General features: G+C 41.2%; 1 protein-coding gene across 1 annotated transcript; it reads right to left on the bottom strand.

Moving 5' to 3' along the window:
• Positions 1–1,094: 1,094 nt before the first annotated feature.
• Positions 1,095–1,670, bottom strand: LOC306916346 (charged multivesicular body protein 1a-like; the record flags this gene model as incomplete). Its single annotated transcript, XM_079494180.1, has 1 exon — positions 1,095–1,670. One exon carries the CDS (start codon positions 1,668–1,670, stop codon positions 1,095–1,097), a length of 576 nt encoding a protein of 191 aa, XP_079350306.1.
• Positions 1,671–24,281: the final 22,611 nt, after the last annotated feature.

Raw genomic sequence — 24,281 nt, 5'->3', positions numbered from 1 at the left:
CAGACCTGTCGCATTACAACACTAAGAAAAGCATACCTGTCGCATTACAACACTAAGAAAAGCAGACCTGTCGCATTACAACACTAAGAAAAGCAGACCTGTCGCATTACAACACTAAGAAAAGCAGACCTGTCGCATCACAACACTAAGAAAAGCAGACCTGTCGCATTACAACACTAAGAAAAGCAGACCTGTCGCATTACAACACTAAGAAAAGCAGACCTGTCGCATTACAACACTAAGAAAAGCAGACCTGTCGCATTACAACACTAAGAAAAGCATACCTGTCGCATTACAACACTAAGAAAAGCAGACCTGTCGCATTACAACACTAAGAAAAGCAGACCTGTCGCATTACAACACGTCACTATGCTACACGGTGTGAGCTTCACTTTGTTGAGGGGCGCTAGCCCCACCTACAGTATGACCAGCTTTTGGTGTGTCAGCTTTGTCCTATACACAAACATTAAATGCCATTGACAATGAATGGACAATTTTGAGTGTTCGTGTAAATACAAAAGTCGATGACAAAGGTGAGGTCGCAAATTGTGATTGGCCGGAATGAGATGATGTACTATGATAAGTGCACCCCTCACTTCACATGGGTGTGATTTTTTTTAATAGGACAAATGTATTGGTATGGAGGCAAAAGTTTATTTGTGTTGACTTATACATTCTAGGTAATCTAGATCAAATGTTCAGTTTTGACTATGGCGCCATTTTGAATTTGGCCCTTTAGCAAAAAGGCAGACCCCCAGGAACGCGCCCAGGGGGCCAGGCCGGTTCCGGCGTGCCGCCCCGCATCCGAAACGGTCGAGAACTGACAGAGTTACCGTGTGAGATTCCCTCTACTGTACTGTACTGTACTGGCACACCCAAAATCATCATACAGTTAATATGTGCGTGTGTGTTTGTGTGTGTGTTAGGTTGCGCACAGGTGGTGAAAAACAACCATGCTGTTTTCGTGCTCATACCCAGGCAGGCAGGCAGGCAGGCACCCACCCAGCCAGCCAGCCAGCCAGCCAGCCACCCACACACACACATAACTCCGTAAGGGAGTGGTTGCACCACTTTCAGTGGGACCTCGGCATGAATCAGACATCCTTCAGCAGATCCTCCTCCTCATGGTCGCGTGAGGTCTGGCCACCTAGTGAGCTTGTTACTACAGGAAGCCGGGTGATCTGGTCCATCACATCCAGGCCACTCTGCTCCACTATCTGCTGAATCAAAGCGTCCACTTGGTCCTTAGGTGTGGTCAGTGTGGTGGCTGAGCTCATTGAATCCTCCATCACTGAAGCATGGACGTCGAGGTTCTGAACCTGCGTCTCAAACTTGTGCATGACAGTGGAGACTTTCTGCAGGTCCATAGAGCCCAAAGCCTTGTCCAGGGCCTTTGTCACTTGTTTCAGGCTCTTCATACCCTTCATGGCGACGGCAGTTTGAACGTTAGAGGCAACTGCGCTAACACGAGACGCCATGCGCAGCCAACTAAGGCTGTCATTTTTCTTCCGGATGGTATTCTCGGCGTAAACTCTGGCACGGTCCACATTCTTCTGCTGGAGAGCCTTCTTCACCTTGGCCTGTTCTTTCTCCGAGTCCTTCTCTGCCTTTTTGGCCAGCCTCTCCAGCTGCTTAGCTGTAAACCTCAACTGGAAGAGTGTTTCATCCATCTCAAGGTCTATAGCTAAGCAATTTCAAAAGTATTTTGAAATTGAATATATATACGTCCTGCACAGACATGCTCTTATAGGCCTCTATGCTATCTCAAAGCAGCATCCTGCTAAATGCAATGCATATTGTGCTCCCACAAGCTTATATAGGCTACCTGGTGACTGATGTCATCACTGAAGCACAGAGAGTACTTTTTCCTGATTAGCCTTTCGGTGTGTTTTAATCAGAGTATATAAAAGGATAGAGACTGAACTGGCGCGAAGCTCCGCCCCCCCAGCTATTCATTTCAGTGGAAGTTGCTCAGTGGCGTTTTGAAGCACCCGGAAGACTGCCGGAAGTACCTCCTCCGGACCTCAAATTTGAGGTCCGGGGTGACGTAGGGAGTGATGGTCCTAACATGTTAAAGCCCAGCTGCACGGGGTTTCCCGGTCATGAATACACGGGTCCGCCTGTAGTCCCTCCTCCTACCACTAGGGCCCAGAGCTTCAACGTTGAATAGCCTCACTGGCCCCTTGGTTTTAATTCACCAGAGGTCCCAGCCTACTTGGGAATGATGTAAGTTTGGAACAATGGGCCTGGGCTGGCCTAGCGGTCCCGGCACCTACGCTGCTAATCCAGGCTGCTGACAGCGTGTCGCAGGTTCGACCACCAATCTCGACAACCTTTGCTGCGTGTCACTCCCCATCTCCCTCCCCCCATTTCCTGTTATCTTACTGAACACTAACAAATAAAGGCAGAAAAATCCTAAAACATTTAAATATTAAATATTAAAAAAAAATCACACCCGTGTGAACTGAGTGGTGTAAGGTTTTATATAGCATGATCAGCTGTGGTCTGACGTAATGTCTGACGTAATGAAATCACACCCGGATGTGATTTCACAACTGGCTTTTTTTGTGCGGAAAAAATGAGCATGGTTGCTACGGTCATCCAGTTAACCCGGGTGTGATTTAATTACGTCAGAAATTATTTTGAACATAGCAACCATGCTCATTTTTTCTGCACAAAAAAGCCAGTTGTAGGAGTGGTTTACACCACTCAAACAAAACGATTTGGAACAATGAAAATAGGGAACGCATGCCCCATCCTGTTATGCAATACCCGTTGTACCTATTGTCATAGCACTCGTTTTAACCATCTGTGTCCTTTTTGTGCGGCAGATACAGAGATGTCCATATATGATATATGGATGGACGTCTCTGTGTCTGTCTGTCTCTGTCTGTATTTATGGCCATAGGCCTATATGGAAATCTCTATATCTGTCTTTCCATATACGGACCTGGCAATATCTTGTGCAGTGGTAAATGTCTGTGGAGAATGCGTGGAGAATGTCTGAAGAGTACAACTGACTGCATTTATTGTAAAGGTCACAGGGATGGCTGGTATCAATGGGCTAGTGTGGCTTCACCTATCTTACGGAGTAAAGATGAGACATTATTATTAAAATGTTTTAGACAAGATACCTTATATGCTGGTAGAATATAAAGCAGCAGCATCAAATAGTTGCAAGAAAAACAAAATAGGTCAAAATGGGCTGATTTTTCTTTTTTACAGCTTCCATTGGCTTTCATTGAGTTGAGTGATTGACAGCTGACACGACAAGCCTCCGAGCCCCAGAGCCTATAGAAGGCTCTGCTCAGCCCTCTGACCCCGTTTTGACCAATGACAACTCCTCTGCGGTGGATGCATTTTAAATGACTGAATGAAGTTTATTATTTAGTATTTACTTTCTAATCCGTTTTATCCCATGTCCGTGGACGAAAAAAATAAGTTAAGACATTGGGGCATATCATTCAATGGATATTCAAATAACCAAAGGAAAGAGACAAAGTCTTACATTTTGTGGGTTTGAAATTCTTGCTTTTTGGGGCAGATACAGACATTGGACCCATAAAGATAGATTTATCTGACAAAGACAAAGTTAAGGAACATTATTATTATTAAGAACTAGTCAGAGAGAGGCAACAAAATAAAGCATATTTCTCATTCTTGTCTTCTGGTGCTTCCTTGGTCTGCAGAGGACGAGAGAGTTCGGTTAGTCTCTATTGCATTCACAAACAGTCTTTAGTGCGGCCCGCGCCTCACTGGTACACAGACAGTATAACTGAATAACATTCCTCTCTTTCTTTTCCCTTCTAGGTGCGGAGGCGTGCGGCGGCTCCGGTGGAACAGAGGGTAGGTATAGTTAGGGCACTCAGTGGTACGGTAGGTATGTAGGTAGGTGTTAAAATGTCCATGTGATAAAATCTATATTGAACATAAAAGTTCAATCAGAAGAAAAGATGAAAACTACCCCGTAGCCTGTCACTTTAATAATCACTCTCATCCTATCTCCTCCCTTAGGTTCCAGGGAATAGAGCTCTTCAGAGAGGGGGTGATGTCGACATGAAGGTTATGCCAGAGAGAGCTCTATTGGATCCACACTTTAGAAAGTTTACAACCTGTATAGGTCTCAATGAAGATGTTGTTCTATAACCCATTTTGACCTGAGATCAGATTCTAAAAATGTCTTCTACATCCTGACAGTTTTCTGAAAAAGCTGTTTCTATGTCAGTCGTTCTTCGATTTTTCAAAAATAGCAGACCTACAAGCTCGTAGCGCGCCACTTGGTGGTGTGCTATGAGCTTGTAGATCTGCTATTTTTCAATAGCTAAAGCATAACAGGGATAAACAGATGACAAAAGATTACATTTGCTCTTTGCTTTATGATGGATATGTGTGCCTGATGTTTCATTTGATTGCATTATTGTCTTATTTTTTTGTTTACTTCGTTTGTAAATAATTGTAATATTTTGTTGGGAGGTGTATTGGCATTGCACTCTGATACATTTTAACCGTTTGAGAAAATGCATTTTATTGAAGAATACGGGATGCACGGGTGCTAATTGTAACATCCGTGGCCCCGGGGGTGAGCACTCCATTTTGGGCGGGAACCCCTTTTGGTGTTTTAAACATTATGTTGTAATTTAGCTATTGAAAAATAGCAGATCTACAAGAGCTTGTAGGTCTGCTATTTTTTTTAAATCGTGAAAATATTTATTTCAGAAAACTGGAGGATTTAGAAGACATTTTTTTAATTTTGAGGTCAGGCCTAAATGGGTTAAATCTGGACGTTTATACACGTTAACTTTGTAAATGTAGCGATGCGCTCAAAAGAAAACGTTTGTACAGTCTGTAAGTAAACCCATTTACCCGTAGGCCTACTTCTTTGTGGCTAAAGCCCTCAAACTTTCTTTCTTTTTCCAGCCTTGACCTTTTTAGAAAGAGACCTTTGGTTGTACAGTTTATAGCAAAGCTTGTAAATAAGCTTAGAGACCTTTTGGTTGTACCAAGTTGGCAAAGGTTTTTAAATATACAAGAACCACACAGAAGTAAACCCTTTACCTTTACCCTTTATCCTTTTGATTATTATTATTCTTTTGCATCCTCCGTCCTGCTGGAGGCGCTTCTTTTACAAAACAATTATTACAAATAAATGAAAACCATAAATGAAAAACACGACCCTCACGTATTAGAAGGACAATGTCAGTCACCACAAAAAGTATGGGTGTTTTTGATGAATCTATCATGGTTAAAATGGAGTTTGAATTTACAATGGGTTTGTATAGGAAGGGGGCGGGGCAGCTTAAATTAATATCAATACTGAATCGAGCAACGCAATAACTGTCTGGGGTGTTCACATAAGCCTGAGTAGATTTCTTGAAAGTGAAATTTCCATTTAAGTAAAGCATGTGAGTACTTTGTCCACTGCTGCGCTGCCTACATGGCTTTGGGCTGTCTTTTCTTGAGCTCTGGCTCAGTGTCCACCTGTGAGTGTTCATTTAACTCTTACGTTTGAATGAATACATTTAACAAAGGACTGTAGGCCTACTGCTTATGCTTGGGGATTCTGTTGTGTAGACTAGAGGGTTGGTTCGCCAGCCTCTCCACTAGATGGCAGCATTTCCCTATACACCATCTACCGGCAACCTGTAGGCTACTGAAACTGTGGAATGTTCATGCAATGATCCAGTTAAGCAGCACAACAAAGCTCAGCTGTAGCCCATTTTGTCACGTTCCGTCGCGCGAATGAAACACTAGATGGGATTATTATGTCATGTCAGCATTCAAGTACAACTATCAGAAGATGTAAGTAACCCAGGTAAAGTAATCAGTCACTCTGCAAGTTTAACTAAAGTGTTTTCCATCTGTCCAAGTCATTTCTGATAGCCTGCAGGCTGCAGTCCTGCACTTAGACACTAGACAGACATTTTTGCCTGCTCATTTCTTTGTGTCATCACTTCCAAATGCACCCAGCTCAGCTTCAATTTACTACTAGACAGGCATATTTGAAAGTGACGCACCGCATCGCAGCTATGCTTTTGTTGCCAACAAAAGCATAGCTTTTAAAGTTGATAGGCCTACAATGTTTTGGTTAAAACCAAATGTTTTTGATATCAAGTTACTATATTCTGGATCAGGTCTCTGCATCTCAATCTCATGCAGGTGAGTGCCCATTTATCAGCTTCAATTTTATAGCGTTCCAATTTTTGCCTGCTCATTTCTTTGTGTCATCACTTCCAAATGCACCCAGCTCAGCTTCAATTTGTTTGTATCTTTTGCAGAAGATACTCTATAAGCAGATGGAGGCAATGGAAGTCAGGACTGTGTCCAGCAGGCAGCAGGGGGAGGGTCCCAGCCAGGGCTGAAGAAACCTCTTATCTCCATATTCTAACTTTGTGTGTGTGTGTGTGTGTGTGTGTGTGTGTGTGTGTGTGTGTGCGTGTGCGCGTGCGTGTGCGCGCGCGAAACAGAGACCAGGCATTCTGCCAATCATCTCCTCTCATCACATCATCGGGTCTACAGCACAGCTTCTCCCCTGAGGAAACCCTGTTTTCATTAAAGCCACTATACTGTAGACATGAATTTACTGTCTATATTTAAATGACCTCCAGCAAAAAAATCAATGTTTTAATTAATGCAACATGCCAATGTGGTCCATTTTCTTTTTTATCACTGTTGAATAATAAAGAACTTGATTCTATTCATCACTGACATCGGGGACTATTGCACTATACAAACTACTGAGCACTTTGCAGTACATACTGCCTCCCTTCAGTGCTAAAGTACTCACCTTAATGAGTAAAGCCTTGCCGAGCCTCGAGGCCCATAGGGCAGGAGGCTATCTCCTGTTTCTGTAGCGTGAGGCAGCTTGATGTACAAGTACACCCCCTGGACATGACGCTAGTATGACACGGGGACCTTCAATTCAACCCTTGATGCTGAGTGCCAGGCAGGGAGGCACTGGGTCCCTGGAGAGGGAAGTCTGGAGCTCTGGTGGAGCTGTTGCCCCCGCGACCCGACTCGAACGGCGCCGAGTCGGCTGAAGGTGACTCGATCGTGGCTCAAGTCACCTTCAGACAGAGAGCACCTTTTTCAATCTGACTGCTTTTCCAATCGTACTTTGACATAATAGGCCCCTTTTCAACCGAACCGGCCTGGTTCTTAGTCTTAGTCCATGAGCCAGTGCCCCAAAATTGGAACGTTTATTAACCGTTTCCCAGCCAAAATAAGTAGCCTGCGTTATTTGCCGGGAAGCGACGCTGCCAAAATGCGTAGCCTGTATAAGTTTATTCAGTTGTATAAATGTGTTTGATTCGATCTAGTGGAAAGGCTACTCACATTAGCTTCGGATGGCTATCTGTTGTTAGCTTAGACCCTGGACTGCGCCATCTCCATTGTGGACGTGTGTGTGTGCGCACGCATGCTTTCAGTCGCTTTAGTCTCCAAATGCCCCTCCCAGGCGGCATTTTTTGTCAAAACAACGCTTATTGCGCGGAGCCTGGCGGTTGTAGTAATGACGCCGGCCTGTACTGATCATGCTTCAGGTAGACGAGAGTCAACACACACCATTAAGCTGAGACAACATCCGGTCGTGGTGTTTTGGATCTTTGGCGCGATATCCTGGCACATTATTAATTAATTAATCCCGGCGGAAGAATTGAGTGGGAAAAACCCTACCTATATGAAATTGTTTATAGGATCAATTTAAGTAAATTAATATATGATAACCCTTCCACAGGCGTAGCTTTTTCATATTTATCACACATTTTGATATGTTCACCTACAGTACATGAATAGGAAAAATGTTACCCCAGTTCATTACTTACATGAAGACAATGATTTATTGTATTACACGTTTTCTGAAATTGTACATTTAAATGCAAATTAGCCATTATATAGGAAAATGTGCAAAAAATAGAAAATATGAAAAAGCTACTCCTGAGGAAGGGTTATCATACAATATATTAAATTGCTTATTGTCTCCACCAGGCCGAAGGCATGGGGAGAGAGTATATATGTTTTGCACTCCGTCCGTGTGTGTGTGTGTCCGTCCGTCCGTTACCAGCTAACCGTTAACCCGGTCGATGCCAAACTTTGCACACACACTCCTTGGATGCCAACGATGAACCTCTGCCCCACATTTTCCAGAACGGCCTGTTATAGCGCCACCATGAGGCAGCTTTTCACATGTTTTACCTAAAACTGCACCGATCTGCGTGAAACGTTGCTTGCACACTCCCTAGAGGCCAAGGACAAACCTTTGCCCTGCATTTTCCGCATCTGCCTTTTATAGCGCCACCAGGAGGCCGACTTTTGTAAAACACGTTTTTTGATATTACTCCTCCAGATTCTGTCCAAAAATCTCACAAATCGTTACACAGTATCTCTATGGTCATGTGCTCAAGTCGGATCTGTCCGATATTTCATGTTCCATCCTAATGGGCTATAATTGGCTTTCACAGTTTGCAAGATTGCCCCGTTTTGAACAAAAGCCTCAAATCATGAACGCAGCATGCAATTTACGTGAAATCTTTCACACATTTTCTTACTAGTCTGAGGAATATATCCCACCCTTTTCACATTGGCCTGTTATAGTGCCACCAACAGGTGGATTTTTGCAAAACACATTTTTGGAACAAAATGCCTCAAATCATCCAATAGGCCTATCTCACAGCCCGCTTTCCACGCCCACTTCCGGTAAATAGTGGTGTCTTTAACATGAGCATTTACACGTTTTTTTCTCTGGAGAATCTAAGTACATTTTCTAATGTAAAAATGTGACAGACCAATATTATTATGAAGCAAACAAGATGGTAAATCAGGTCGAACAGATAGAACAAACCTTACCTTGAGAAAACAAAAGTTTCATGTGCTCAAGTCGGATCTGTCCGATATTTCATATTCCATCCTAATTGGCTACAATTGGCTTTCACAGTTTGCAAGATTTTGTTTTGAACAAAAGCCTCAAATCATGAACGCAGCATGCAATTTACGTGAAATCTTTCACACATTTTCTTACTAGGCTGAGGAATATATCCCACCCTTTTCACATTGGCCTGTTATAGCGCCACCAACAGGTTGATTTCTGCAAAACACATTTTTGGAACAAAATGCCTCAAATCATCCAATTGCCATCAAAGGCGTATGAAGAAATGGCACCCTTTTCACATTGGCCTATTATAGCGCCACCAGGAGGCCACAACCTGACCTGCCCTGGTGGAGACCTGTGCCCCGAGGGGCACTTTTTCTAGTATTGATCCTGTAAACAATTTAATATTGGTATGGTTCATGGACTAAGAACTGGGCCGGTTCTCAGTGGCGTCAGTTCAGCCAAAGCTAACCTATGGCAAGGTGACGGCACGTGTGCGTGGATTTTTCAGGTATAGTCCAGTTATTTGCGTCTTTTTTATGCCATATTTTCCTCGGGTATGTGCGGGTATTTGCCAATTTTTGGGGGCATATTTTCCTCCATTTTCCTAGAAATATTTAGTCGAGTGTCTTTGAGACTGACCCTTGCCAATTTGCCATGAAGCTTACAATGTCAGAAATGTTAAATAACCACATAGGGCATACACTGTATGGTTCAAATCAAACTAGAGAAAGTGCCCCTCACGGTGGCACAGTTGGTAGTGCTGTCGCCTCACAGCTAGAAGGTCCTGGGTTTGATTCCCGCTCGGGACGCCGTGGGTGCTGGCGGCGTGCTTCCTCCTCCGCGTCATCAGTGCCCATACCCGAAGGCGGGGTTGGCCAAAGGGCCTTTCTGTGTGGAATTTGCATGTTCTCCCCGTGTCCCCTAGGGTAGGTACCCTCACAAAAAAATGTAGTAATCCTGGTCTCTAAACTGCCTCCCCCTGGCCAGCCGGGGCGCCTGATGGAGGGGCCCCCCTGTCAGGTGTAAAGGAGCGACTTGGACACTCAGGCATGAAGGAAGCATGAGTTCAAGTCCGTTGCTCTCCCCATGTCCCCCATATATGGGGACTAGGTTGGCGGAGGGTGTGTAGAGCCCAGGATCACATTAGATAATTGACACAGGGGTGAAAAATGGGTTACAAAATCGTGGGATAAAAATTATAGAAAAGAAATTGAAGAAAGTGCCCCTCGGGGCACAGGTCTCCACGGATATGATCGTTTGTGACGTAACAGTATATTCATAATGCTTAGTAATGTTATAAAGATGAATGCATGTTGTGTTTTCACTAAATGGCTGGCATACATGACATGACAGATGATTACATGACTATAAAGATCACTTGCGTGATATTGTGATAAAATCTGAAGTAATAATGAAATGCACCACCTTCCTAATTGTAATAGATCTATTTATAGCAGGACTATGTTTGTATGTTTGCTTACTTGTTTAACAAAGCAATAACAACCATCCATACATGTATAAACACAGGGGGACTCTCTTATAATTTGTAAGAGATTATTGCAGAGTGATTTTACTTTATTGTTTTGCTTAATATTTATTTCTGTTTGAACTGCATGATTTTGTATAACTGACTGGCTACACTAACTTACTAATCAAGCACCTGCAGCTGAGTGACAATGACCTGCACCTGGGCATGAGTGTGGCCAGCAATCGGGAGCCCTATATATTGGGGCTGGCAGAGATAACAGGCAGAGAGTGTTTGGGGGAAGGTTGAAGGAAGGCTCTGTTGGAGAAGGAGGAAAAAGGGCAGCTCCCACGGGTTGGGCCCAGGACGGGGAACGGGACACCCAAGCCCGGGGGTCAGTGGTAGCCAAGATTTCCGACCATAGATGGGCTATAAGTGCCACGAGATCCATTCCTTCGACGACTGTAAGAGCCACGACCACGACCCCGGGCTGGTGTGTGCCCGGCCTTGCCCGTGTGGGGTGGGGGGGCTGCCCCGGGAACGACAGAGCCGAGAGAGACGGCAGAGAGAAGAGATGCCAGGGTGAGAGGCTGTGAATGTGTGCAATGGGAGTAGCCGGGGAGCCAGTCGCCCAAAATTTTAGAGGACCTGTGATGTCATGACATACTTTTTATTTGTGTTTTTTGAGTGGTGCAAACCACTCCAACAACTGGCTTTGTACCCGTGTACCCGTGTTCCTGTTTGTTCGTACCAAAAAAAAACGAGCATGGTTGCTATGGTTAGCAACCAAAAAACGAGCATGGTTGCTATGGTTAGTATGTGACGTCACTGACATCATAGCTGATCGGGCTATATACAGTAAGACCTTGCACCACTCAGTTCACACGGGTGTGTTTTTTTTATATACAGGTTTAATGTTTGTTTTTAGTTCAATGTTTGTTTTAAAAACGCCATTGACAATGAAGGGAACATTTATGTCACCACTTTTCAATCTGAATATAATTGGTCCTCACTAATGTTTATGATAAAATGTCTCATAGGAGGGCTGTGGGGAGTTCAGAAACCCGTCCACCAGTGGCATCATCGTTGGCAGATTAAAAAAAAAATGTATTTAGATTTGTATTATCGTGAGAACGATTGCTTCCATTTTTGCATTGCAACTTTTCAGGAATAGAAAGCCTGCAGTTTCTATTAGCTTGGATTCCCCATCGATGATGTCACTGGTGGTCGGGTTTCTGAACTTCCCACAGCCCTTTTTTTTTACTATTTTATCATGAACAAGTGAGGACCAATTATATGAAGATAGGTTGAAAAGTGGTACTTTAAATGCCTTTAACAATAAAGATAATTTTGTTTTACATCACCATTACATCACCTAATCAACATGATTTAGATTTTAATATATTAGCGCCCCTCACTTCACACGGGAGTGATTTTTTTCTATTCATTTGGTCATTAAGGTCCACAGAATGAGGACCTTAATGAGAGGTGGGAGGTCGGAAAGAGAGTTAAAAACATCATAGCAAATTTGAAAATGTTAGTTCTGTGCTTCTGTGTTTTTCTTCTTTATATACTGTTTTTAATTATTGCCTACAATGTAAATTGTGAAATTACTTTACTGTTGAAATGTAAAAGTTACATTTCAACGAATGGACCTGTAAATGACGACAAAACAAAAACTAAGGCACTGGTGTGGTACTTCTGGTTTACCAGAACGGGGTTCAACTCCCTGCAGTGCTCTGCTCAATTTTTTGTATTTACATGGTTAATTTTTATTTTCTGCTCATTGTGTTGCCTTTTCATAGATGATAACCCACAGGTTCTTTACTGTGTTTGTAATCCCTACAGTTAGGTTACCAAGTCTATTTATTTCTTTATTCTTATTCTTATTACTTTCTGTTTACTAGAACTAGAACCAATTGTGAGGACTTCTGTCTTATCCAGATTTAGTTTGAGAAAGTTCTATATATTACTCATTTTGTTCCATATTTACCTTTGGCTCCATTTTACTCGTCATAATTGATAAATAAACAGACATATAGTATGTCTTCCGAAACCATGAACTATAGCATGTCGTTTTCAGTGTCCCCCCAGTGCCCCCCAGTGCCCCCCCAGTGTCTCCCCAGTGCCCCCCCCAGTGCCCCCCCCAGTGTCCCCCCAGTGCCCCTATAGCATTTTTTTTTTAAATCCTCCATAGATTTTTTTCTAAGTGCTGGAGTTTGGAAGTGCTAGTTGACTATCACTCAACGGCCCATGCGTACCACCTGTTTTGACTGTGCACATAATGCATGAGGCAGCAGGAGGTTGCTTTACTGATAACGAGCGCTTCCATACTCTGATAATCATCTGCAAGGAATTTCTTGACAGGAAGTAGCTCATAAAATGTCTGGTGGATTTTTATTAAACAACAACTTTACAGATTGAAAGAGGATAATTCAAGCTTTCCCTACAGCTGCAATGTTGGTGATTTTGACGGTGTTTAATATAATTAGAGAGGACTTTTCTGTTTGGATGAATGGGCTCTCTATGGGAAGTGTCACCTAGGTATCACTTGCTGGCAAGATGGCAGCCGTGTGAATATCATCAATAGTATGTCCATGCTTTTTGTTCTTGCCTATTGTAAGTCGCTCTGGATTAAGAGCGTCTGCTAAATGCCTAAATTGTATGAACTATAGCATGTCGTTTTTTCATGATTTTCATTTTTTTTAAATCCATGGTCTCGGAGTGATTTTCGCCTTTTTTTTCAAATCCTCGTTTTTCATCCTTTTTGACCATGGGCTATAGCCCATCTCAGACGGCATACTATAGCACGCCATTTTTCATCATTTCTGAGGATTTGAAAAAAAGACGAAAATCACTCGAGACAATGGACTATATTATAACCCATGGTCTCGGAGTGATTTTCGTCTGTTTTTCAAATCCTTGTTTTTCATCCTTTTTGACCATGGGCTATATATAGCCCATGTCAGACGGCATACTATAGCACGCCATTTTCAATCATTTCTGAGGATTTGAAAAAAAAGACGAAAATCACTCGAGACAATGGACCATGGTCTCTGAGTGATTTTCGACTTTTTTTCAAATCCTCGTTTTTCATCCTTTTTGACCATGGGCTAAAAAAATGCCCCATCTCAGACGGCATACTATAGCACGCCATTTTTCATCATTTTTGAGGATTTGAAAGAAAGACGAAAATCACTCGAGACAATGGATTATAGCACATGGTCTCGGAGTGGTCTTCGTCTTTTTTTCAAATCCTCGTTTTTCAAAATTTTTGACCATGGGCTGTAGCCCATCTCAGACGGCATACTTTCTCGTCACGCTTTTTCGTCAGAGTGATTTTCGTCAGATGATGGGCCAACATGCATTGCTATTTTTTTTAAACGTTTGACCTAATTCTAACCTGTAAAATGTTAGCTGGACAGGGTTCTTTCAGACATAAGCCCCAACTGTTAGTTCTCAGGAAACAGGGGGAGAAGGGTCCCTCCCGATGGTCCTCCGTGTACCTTGTGACATGGGACTTGAACCTGCCAACTGTCTGTAGCAGAGGCAACCGATCAAGCGCACCACACCATTGAGCCAAGGCACCTTTGGGCACTCAGCAGATGTCTCCTGGTGCTTTTGAGTTTTTATTTTTCATTCAAGCCTTGGAAAGTTCAAATTACTGCAGCATTGAGCTGCAGGAGGAATGGGACTTGAACATGGATTGTCTGTACTGAACGACTGATCATTGGACCACTGCGCCATCAGTCAGACACCCTCAGCCAAAGTCTCCTGGTAATGTGTGTGTTGGCCTTCAGTTAGTAAAGTTGAAACACTCCAGCATTAAACTATCGGCGAACTGGGATTTGAACATGTAGAGCTGTATTAACTGAAGCCTATTGTAGCAGTGGCTCACAGCCCCAGCCTGATGACCTCAAAGGTCTCCCCTGCACCATAGGCAACTGCTTTGGTTTAGTGGTTAAGATGTTGGCCTTCCGTTTGGGGGACCTGGGTTCGATTCCTGGGTGTTACACTAATGAACAAAACAGTGCTCAAAGCATTTGATGAATGTGATTCTGTGTTCAGGACTCAATTCTTTCAACTTTACTAACTGAAGGCTAACATACAAAAGATCACTTCAAAATTACCAGGAGACTTTGGCTGAGAGTGTCTGACTGATCGCACAGTGGTCTAATGATGAGTCTTTCAGTACCAACTTTCTGTGTTCAAGTCTCATTCAATGCTGCAGTAATTTGATCTTTTCAAGGCTCGAATAAAAAAAGAAAAACTCAAAAGCACCAGGAGACATCTGCTGAATGCCCAAAGGTGCCTTGGCTCAATGGTGTGGTCTGTGGTGTGCTTGATCGGTTGCCTCTGCTACAGACAGTTAGCAGGTTCAAGTCCCATGTCATCAAGGTGCTGGAGGACCGATGGGAGGGGCGCTCTCGCCCCCCACGTTTCCTGAGAAGTAACGGTTGGGGCTTATGTTTGAAAGAACCCTGTCCAGCTAAACTTTTACCATGAAAATGTCCAATTTAACATACTCTTACCACCTCTAAGTCTGCCCTTTTTCAACTGGCCTGGAAGCCAGACATAAAAGAGGGTCTTTCCCACCAAGTTTTGGGGCACCAATCAGGGCCCAGTATGCAAATACACAGACTATTCTGTCAGATGATGGGCCAAAACCATGAACAAAAAAAAGGATGAAAAAACTACACACTATAGTAATTTTTTTTAAACATAGAAAATCAAGAACTAGACTATTCTATAAGTCTATATGGTCAGATGGGCCAACATGCATTGCTATTTTTTTTAAACGTTTCACCTAATTCTAACATCTGTAAATGTTAGCTGGACAGGGTTCTTTCAGACATAAGCCCCAACTGTTAGTTCTCAGGAAACAGGGGGAGAGAGGGTCCCTCCCGATGGTCCTCCGTGTACCTTGTGACATGGGACTTGAACCTGCCAACTGTCTGTAGCAGAGGCAACCGATCAAGCGCACCACACCATTGAGCCAAGGCACCTTTGGGCACTCAGCAGATGTCTCCTGGTGCTTTTGAGTTTTTATTTTTCATTCAAGCCTTGGAAAGTTCAAATGACTGCAGCATTGAATGAGACTTGAACACAGAAAGTCGGTACTGAAAGACTCATCATTAGACCACTGCGCCATCAGTCAGACACTCTCAGCCAAAGTCTCCTGGTAATTTTGTTGCATTGTGGACATGTTTTCATCATTTTTGACCATGGGATATAGCCCATATCGGACGGCATACTATAGCATGCTGTTTTTCATCATTTTTGAGGATTTGAAAAAAAGACGAAAATCACTCAGACGATGGGCTATAGCCCATGGTCTCGAACGGCATACTATAGCATGCCGTTTTCCATCATTTTTGAGGATTTGAAAAAAAGACGAAAATAACTCCGGAGTCATTTTCGTGCTATAGTATGTCGTCTGAGGCCATGGGCTGAACTTGAACCCATGAACTGTGGCTCACATAGACAGCAGCTTATCACAGAGTGCCACCATGCTCTCTGAGAATCTCCTCAGCTTTCCATATCTTTCCAGTTCTCTTTTGGATCCTGCAGGCAGCCAGCCCAGGTGTGTTCTGGTCCCGTTGATTGAGCTGAGAAAACCTATAAACCTTCAAGGTTTATAAGTCCTGCTCTGCTCAATCAACGGGACCAGAACACACACTTGTTACTTTTCTTCCAGTTGATTATACTCTTTGTCACGCTACTAGTCCTACATACTTACACCTAGAAACCCCATTCAAACCTACTTAGGTTCATCTTACGGTGGACATGTTTGCCTGAAAAGGAATCTTTGAAATGTTTCATAGTTTTAGCAATAAAGACAACCTTGAACCTCTCTTTCCAGTTCTCTTCTGGATGTTATTCCCCAAAACATGCTGCAGAGTGAAAGTAGGAGGAACTCAGCTGGATTTGAACTCACAACCTCTGGCTCACATGGACGTCATCTTAACAAGGGTGCCACTGAGCTCTCAGTGATTTTTAGGTTGTAATTTGTTCTTCTTGGTGTTACTTTTCAAATGGGGCATTGGGATCATGTACAGAGCATTTGAATAGTGCTGTGCATCAAAGGTGTCTTTAGTGCTTTTAAGTGTTATTGTGGATGTTAATCAGATAATACAGAGGAGAAACCATGAAAGGACACAGACAGCCTCCCCATTGGTGGATGTGATCCTGCAGGCAGCCAGCCCAGGTGTGTTCTGGTCCCGTTGATTGAGCTGAGAAAACCTATAAACCTTCAAGGTTTATAAGTCCTGCTCTGCTCAATCAACGGGACCAGAACACACACTCGTTACTTTTCTTCCAGTTGATTATACTCGTTGTCACGCTACTAGTCCTACATACTTACACCTAGAAACCCCATTCAAACCTACTTAGGTTCATCTTACGGTGGACATGTTTGCCTGAAAAGGAATCTTTGAAATGTTTCATAGTTTTAGCAATAAAGACAACCTTGAACCTCTCTTTCCAGTTCTCTTCTGGATGTTATTCCCCAAAACATGCTGCAGAGTGAAAGTAGGAGGAACTCAGCTGGATTTGAACTCACAACCTCTGGCTCACATGGACGTCATCTTAACAGGAGATTTGTCTATTGTTTCTTTTGCTGTTGTTTATCTCTAGACGTTCGAATGTTTATGAACCACAATGGAAACAAGTCTCTGGCTCTTCTGTCATTATCTATTCGGCCTTTTAAGAACAGCATGCACAGTGGCTCACTGGGTACAGAGCCTGCCTGGGAATCAGGAGGCTGCAGGTTCAAGTCCTGCCTCTGACATAGTGTCCCAAAATCATGAAAATATGACAAACCATGGACTATAGTATGTCGTTTTTTCATGATTTTCATCTTTTTTTCAAATCCTCCAAAATCATAAAAAACGACATGCTATAGTATGCCGTCCGAAACCATGAACTATAGTATGTCGTTTTTTCATGATTTTCATCATTTTTTCAAATAGTCCAAAATCACGAAAAACGACATGCTATAGTATGCCGTCCGAAAAAAATTATAACTTTGGCATGCTACTAGTCCTACATACTTACACCTAGAATCCCCATTCAAACCTATTTAGGTTCATCTTACGGTGGACATGTTTGCCTGAAAAGGAATCTTTGAAATGTTTCATCGTTTTAGAAATATAGTGCTTTCAAATTTGAGACATTTACAATGGGGCTCAATGGCAGATATTGGCACGTCAAAAAAGCACTTTCACCTAGAAACTCCATTCACACTTTTTATAATTCAGCTTACTGTGGAGACACATGCTGGAACTTTTTACTTTGAAATGTTTTGTAGTTTCTGAGTTATTTAAGTTAAACGCCCAATGCATTCCCAATGGCAATAGCACAAACTTTGGCATGCTACTAGTCCTACATACTTACACCTAGAAACCCCATTCAAACCTATTTAGGTTCATCTTACGGTGGACATGTTTGCCTGAAAAGGAATCTTTGAAATGTTTCATAGTTTTAGAAATATAGTGCTTTTCAATTTGAGAAATTCAGAATGGGGCTCAATGGCAGATTTTGGCAAGTAAAGATTTGAGTGGGGTTTGAACCCACAATCTCTAGATCATGCAGCCAGTGTGCTAAGTCACTGATCTACTTGCTACCTGCCACAACACAGTCTGCTGTTCCCTTTGAGTACAACATTGATACAAAAATAAAATACAAAAAATAAAATACAAAAAATAAAATAACAGGAGATTTGTCTATTGTTTCTTTTGCTGTTGTTTATCTCTAGACGTTTGAATGTTTATGAACCACAATGGAAACAAGTCTCTGGCTCTTCTGTCATTATCTGTTCGGCCTTTTAAGAACAGCATGCACAGTGGCTCACTGGGTACAGAGCCTGCCTGGGAATCAGGAGGCTGCAGGTTCAAGTCCTGCCTCTGACATAGTGTCCCAAAATCATGAAAATATGACAAACCATGGACTATAGTATGTCATTTTTTCATGATTTTCATATTTTTTTCAAATCCTCCAAAATCATGAAAAACGACATGCTATAGTATGCCGTCCGAAACCATGAACTATAGTATGTCGTTTTTTCATGATTTTCATCATTTTTTCAAATAGTCCAAAATCAAGAAAAACGACATGCTATAGTATGCTGTCCGAAAATAATTATAACTTTGGCATGCTACTAGTCCTACATACTTACACCTAGAATCCCCATTCAAACCTTTTTAGGTTCATCTTACGGTGGACATGTTTGCCTGAAAAGGAATCTTTGAAATGTTTCATAGTTTTAGAAATATAGTGCTTTAAATGTGAGAAATTTATAATGGCAGATAGTGGCACGTCAAAATCACTTTCACCTAGAAACTCCATTCACACGTTTTATAATTCAGCTTACTGTGGAGACACATGCTGGAACTTTTTACTTTGAAATGTTTTGTAATTTCTGAGTTATTTAAGTTAAACGCCCAATGCATTCCCAATGGCAATAGCACAAACTTTGGCATGCTACTAGTCCTACATACTTACACCTAGAAACCCCATTCAAACCTATTTAGGTTCATCTTACGGTGGACATGTTTGCCTGAAAAGGAATCTTTGAAATGTTTAATCGTTTTAGAAATATAGTGCTTTCAAATTTGAGACATTTACAATGGGGCTCAATGGCAGATATTGGCACGTCAAAAAAGCACTTTCACCTAGAAACTCCATTCACACTTTTTATAATTCAGCTTTCTGTGGAGACACATGCTGGAACTTTTTACTTTGAAATGTTTTGTAGTTTCTGAGTTATTTAAGTTAAACGCCCAATGCATTCCCAATGGCAATAGCACAAACTTTGGCATGCTACTAGTCCTACATACTTACACCTAGAAACCCCATTCAAACCTATTTAGGTTCATCTTACGGTGGACATGTTTGCCTGAAAAGGAATCTTTGAAATGTTTCATCGTTTTAGAAATATAGTGCTTTCAAATTTGAGACATTTATAATGGGGCTCAATGGCAGATATTGGCACGTCAAAAAAGCACTTTCACCTAGAAACTCCATTCACACTTTTTATAATTCAGCTTTCTGTGGAGACACATGCTGGAACTTTTTACTTTGAAATGTTTTGTAGTTTCTGAGTTATTTAAGTTAAACGCCCAATGCATTCCCAATGGCAATAGCACAAACTTTGGCATGCTACTAGTCCTACATACTTACACCTAGAAACCCCATTCAAACCTATTTAGGTTCATCTTACGGTGGACATGTTTGCCTGAAAAGGAATCTTTGAAATGTTTCATCGTTTTAGAAATATAGTGCTTTAAATGTGAGAAATTTATAATGGCAGATAGTGGCACGTCAAAATCACTTTCACCTAGAAACTCCATTCACACGTTTTATAATTCAGCTTACAGTGGAGACACATGCTGGAACCATTTACTTTGAAATGTTTTGTAGTTTCTGAGTTATTTAAGTTAAACGCCTAATGCATTCCCAATGGCAATAGCACAAACTTAGGCATGCTACTAGTCCTACATACTTACACCTAGAAACCCCATTCAAACCTATTTAGGTTCATCTTACGGTGGACATGTTTGCCTGAAAAGGAATCTTTGAAATGTTTCATCGTTTTAGAAATATAGTGCTTTCAAATTTGAGACATTTACAATGGGGCTCAATGGCAGATATTGGCACGTCAAAAAAGCACTTTCACCTAGAAACTCCATTCACACTTTTTATAATTCAGCTTTCTGTGGAGACACATGCTGGAACTTTTTACTTTGAAATGTGTTGTAGTTTCTGAGTTATTTAAGTTAAACGCCCAATGCATTCCCAATGGCAATAGCACAAACTTTGGCATGCTACTAGTCCTACATACTTACACCTAGAAACCCCATTCAAACCTATTTAGGTTCATCTTACGGTGGACATGTTTGCCTAAAAAGGAATCTTTGAAATGTTTCATCGTTTTAGAAATATAGTGCTTTCAAATTTGAGACATTTACAATGGGACTCAATGGCAGATATTGGCACGTCAAAAAAGCACTTTCACCTAGAAACTCCATTCACACTTTTTATAATTCAGCTTTCTGTGGAGACACATGCTGGAACTTTTTACTTTGAAATGTTTTGTAGTTTCTGAGTTTTTTAAGTTAAACGCCCAATGCATTCCCAATGGCAATAGCACAAACTTTGGCATGCTACTAGTCCTAAATACTTAGACCTAGAAAACCCATTCAAACCTATTTAGGTTCATCTTACGGTGGACATGTTTGCCTGAAAAGGAATCTTTGAAATGTTTCATAGTTTTAGAAATATAGTGCTTTAAATGTGAGAAATTTATAATGGCAGATAGTGGCACGTCAAAATCACTTTCACCTAGAAACTCCATTCACACGTTTTATAATTCAGCTTACTGTGGAGACACATGCTGGAACCTTTTACTTTGAAATGTTTTGTAGTTTCTGAGTTATTTAAGTTAAACGCCCAATGCATTCCCAATGGCAATAGCACAAACTTAGGCATGCTACTAGTCCTACATACTTACACCTAGAAACCCCATTCAAACCTATTTAGGTTCATCTTACGGTGGACATGTTTGCCTGAAAAGGAATCTTTGAAATGTTTCATCGTTTTAGAAATATAGTGCTTTCAAATTTGAGACATTTACAATGGGGCTCAATGGCAGATATTGGCACGTCAAAAAAGCACTTTCACCTAGAAACTCCATTCACAGTTTTTATAATTCAGCTTTCTGTGGAGACACATGCTGGAACTTTTTACTTTGAAATGTTTTGTAGTTTCTGAGTTATTTAAGTTAAACGCCCAATGCATTCCCAATGGCAATAGCACAAACTTTGGCATGCTACTAGTCCTACATACTTACACCTAGAAACCCCATTCAAACCTATTTGGGTTCATCTTACGGTGGACATGTTTGCCTGAAAAGGAATCTTTGAAATGTTTCATCGTTTTAGAAATATAGTGCTTTCAAATTTGAGACATTAACAATGGGGCACAATGGCAGATATTGGCACGTCAAAAAAGCACTTTCACCTAGAAACTCCATTCACACTTTTTATAATTCAGCTTACTGTGGAGACACATGCTGGAACTTTTTACTTTGAAATGTTTTGTAGTTTCTGAGTTATTTAAGTTAAATGCCCAATGCATTCCCAATGGCAATAGCACAAACTTTGGCATGCTACTAGTCCTACATACTTACACCTAGAAACCCCATTCAAACCTATTTAGGATCATCTTACGGTGGACATGTTTGCCTGAAAAGGAATCTTTGAAATGTTTCATCGTTTTAGAAATATAGTGCTTTCAAATTTGAGACATTTACAATGGGGCTCAATGGCAGATATTGGCACGTCAAAAAAGCACTTTCACCTAGAAACTCCATTCACACTTTTTATAATTCAGCTTTCTGTGGAGACACATGCTGGAACTTTTTAATTTGAAATGTTTTGTAGTTTCTGAGTTATTTAAGTTAAACGCCCAATGCATTCCCAATGGCAATAGCACAAACTTTGGCATGCTACTAGTCCTACATACTTACACCTAGAAACCCCATTCAAACCTATTTAGGTTCATCTTACGGTGGACATGTTTGCCTGAAAAGGAATCTTTGAAATGTTTCATCGTTTTAGAAATATAGTGCTTTCAAATTTGAGACATTTACAATGGGGCTCAATGGCAGATATTGGCACGTCAAAAAAGCACTTTCACCTAGAAACTCCATTCACACTTTTTATAATTCAGCTTTCTGTGGAGACACATGCTGGAACTTTTTAATTTGAAATGTTTTGTAGTTTCTGAGTTATTTAAGTTAAACGCCCAATGCATTCCCAATGGCAATAGCACAAACTTAGGCATGCTACTAGTCCTACATACTTACACCTAGAAACCCCATTCAAACCTATTTAGGTTCATCTTACGGTGGACATGTTTGCCTGAAAAGGAATCTTTGAAATGTTTCATCGTTTTAGAAATATAGTGCTTTCAAATTTGAGACATTTACAATGGGGCTCAATGGCAGATATTGGCACGTCAAAAAAGCACTTTCACCTAGAAACTCCATTCACAGTTTTTATAATTCAGCTTTCTGTGGAGACACATGCTGGAACTTTTTACTTTGAAATGTTTTGTAGTTTCTGAGTTATTTAAGTTAAACGCCCAATGCATTCCCAATGGCAATAGCACAAACTTTGGCATGCTACTAGTCCTACATACTTACACCTAGAAACCCCATTCAAACCTATTTGGGTTCATCTTACGGTGGACATGTTTGCCTGAAAAGGAATCTTTGAAATGTTTCATCGTTTTAGAAATATAGTGCTTTCAAATTTGAGACATTAACAATGGGGCACAATGGCAGATATTGGCACGTCAAAAAAGCACTTTCACCTAGAAACTCCATTCACACTTTTTATAATTCAGCTTACTGTGGAGACACATGCTGGAACTTTTTACTTTGAAATGTTTTGTAGTTTCTGAGTTATTTAAGTTAAATGCCCAATGCATTCCCAATGGCAATAGCACAAACTTTGGCATGCTACTAGTCCTACATACTTACACCTAGAAACCCCATTCAAACCTATTTAGGTTCATCTTACGGTGGACATGTTTGCCTGAAAAGGAATCTTTGAAATGTTTCATCGTTTTAGAAATATAGTGCTTTCAAATTTGAGACATTTACAATGGGGCTCAATGGCAGATATTGGCACGTCAAAAAAGCACTTTCACCTAGAAACTCCATTCACACTTTTTATAATTCAGCTTTCTGTGGAGACACATGCTGGAACTTTTTAATTTGAAATGTTTTGTAGTTTCTGAGTTATTTAAGTTAAACGCCCAATGCATTCCCAATGGCAATAGCACAAACTTTGGCATGCTACTAGTCCTACATACTTACACCTAGAAACCCCATTCAAACCTATTTAGGTTCATCTTACGGTGGACATGTTTGCCTGAAAAGGAATCTTTGAAATGTTTCATCGTTTTAGAAATATAGTGCTTTCAAATTTGAGACATTTACAATGGGGCTCAATGGCAGATATTGGCACGTCAAAAAAGCACTTTCACCTAGAAACTCCATTCACACTTTTTATAATTCAGCTTTCTGTGGAGACACATGCTGGAACTTTTTAATTTGAAATGTTTTGTAGTTTCTGAGTTATTTAAGTTAAACGCCCAATGCATTCCCAATGGCAATAGCACAAACTTTGGCATGCTACTAGTCCTACATACTTACACCTAGAAACCCCATTCAAACCTATTTAGGTTCATCTTACGGTGGACATGTTTGCCTGAAAAGGAATCTTTGAAATGTTTCATCGTTTTAGAAATATAGTGCTTTCAAATTTGAGACATTTACAATGGGGCTCAATGGCAGATATTGGCACGTCAAAAAAGCACTTTCACCTAGAAACTCCATTCACACTTTTTATAATTCAGCTTTCTGTGGAGACACATGCTGGAACTTTTTAATTTGAAATGTTTTGTAGTTTCTGAGTTATTTAAGTTAAACGCCCAATGCATTCCCAATGGCAATAGCACAAACTTAGGCATGCTACTAGTCCTACATACTTACACCTAGAAACCCCATTCAAACCTATTTAGGTTCATCTTACGGTGGACATGTTTGCCTGAAAAGGAATCTTTGAAATGTTTCATCGTTTTAGAAATATAGTGCTTTAAAATTTGAGACATTTACAATGGGGCTCAATGGCAGATATTGGCACGTCAAAAAAGCACTTTCACCTAGAAACTCCATTCACAGTTTTTATAATTCAGCTTTCTGTGGAGACACATGCTGGAACTTTTTACTTTGAAATGTTTTGTAGTTTCTGAGTTATTTAAGTTAAACGCCCAATGCATTCCCAATGGCAATAGCACAAACTTTGGCATGCTACTAGTCCTACATACTTACACCTAGAAACCCCATTCAAACCTATTTGGGTTCATCTTACGGTGGACATG

The sequence above is a fragment of the Electrona antarctica genome (assembly GCF_951216825.1).
Source record: "Electrona antarctica genome assembly, chromosome: 23".
NCBI classification, from domain to species: Eukaryota; Metazoa; Chordata; class Actinopteri; order Myctophiformes; family Myctophidae; genus Electrona; species Electrona antarctica.
The sequence above is the reverse complement of the archived record's forward strand: the minus strand, read 5'-3'. Positions and strand labels throughout refer to the sequence as shown.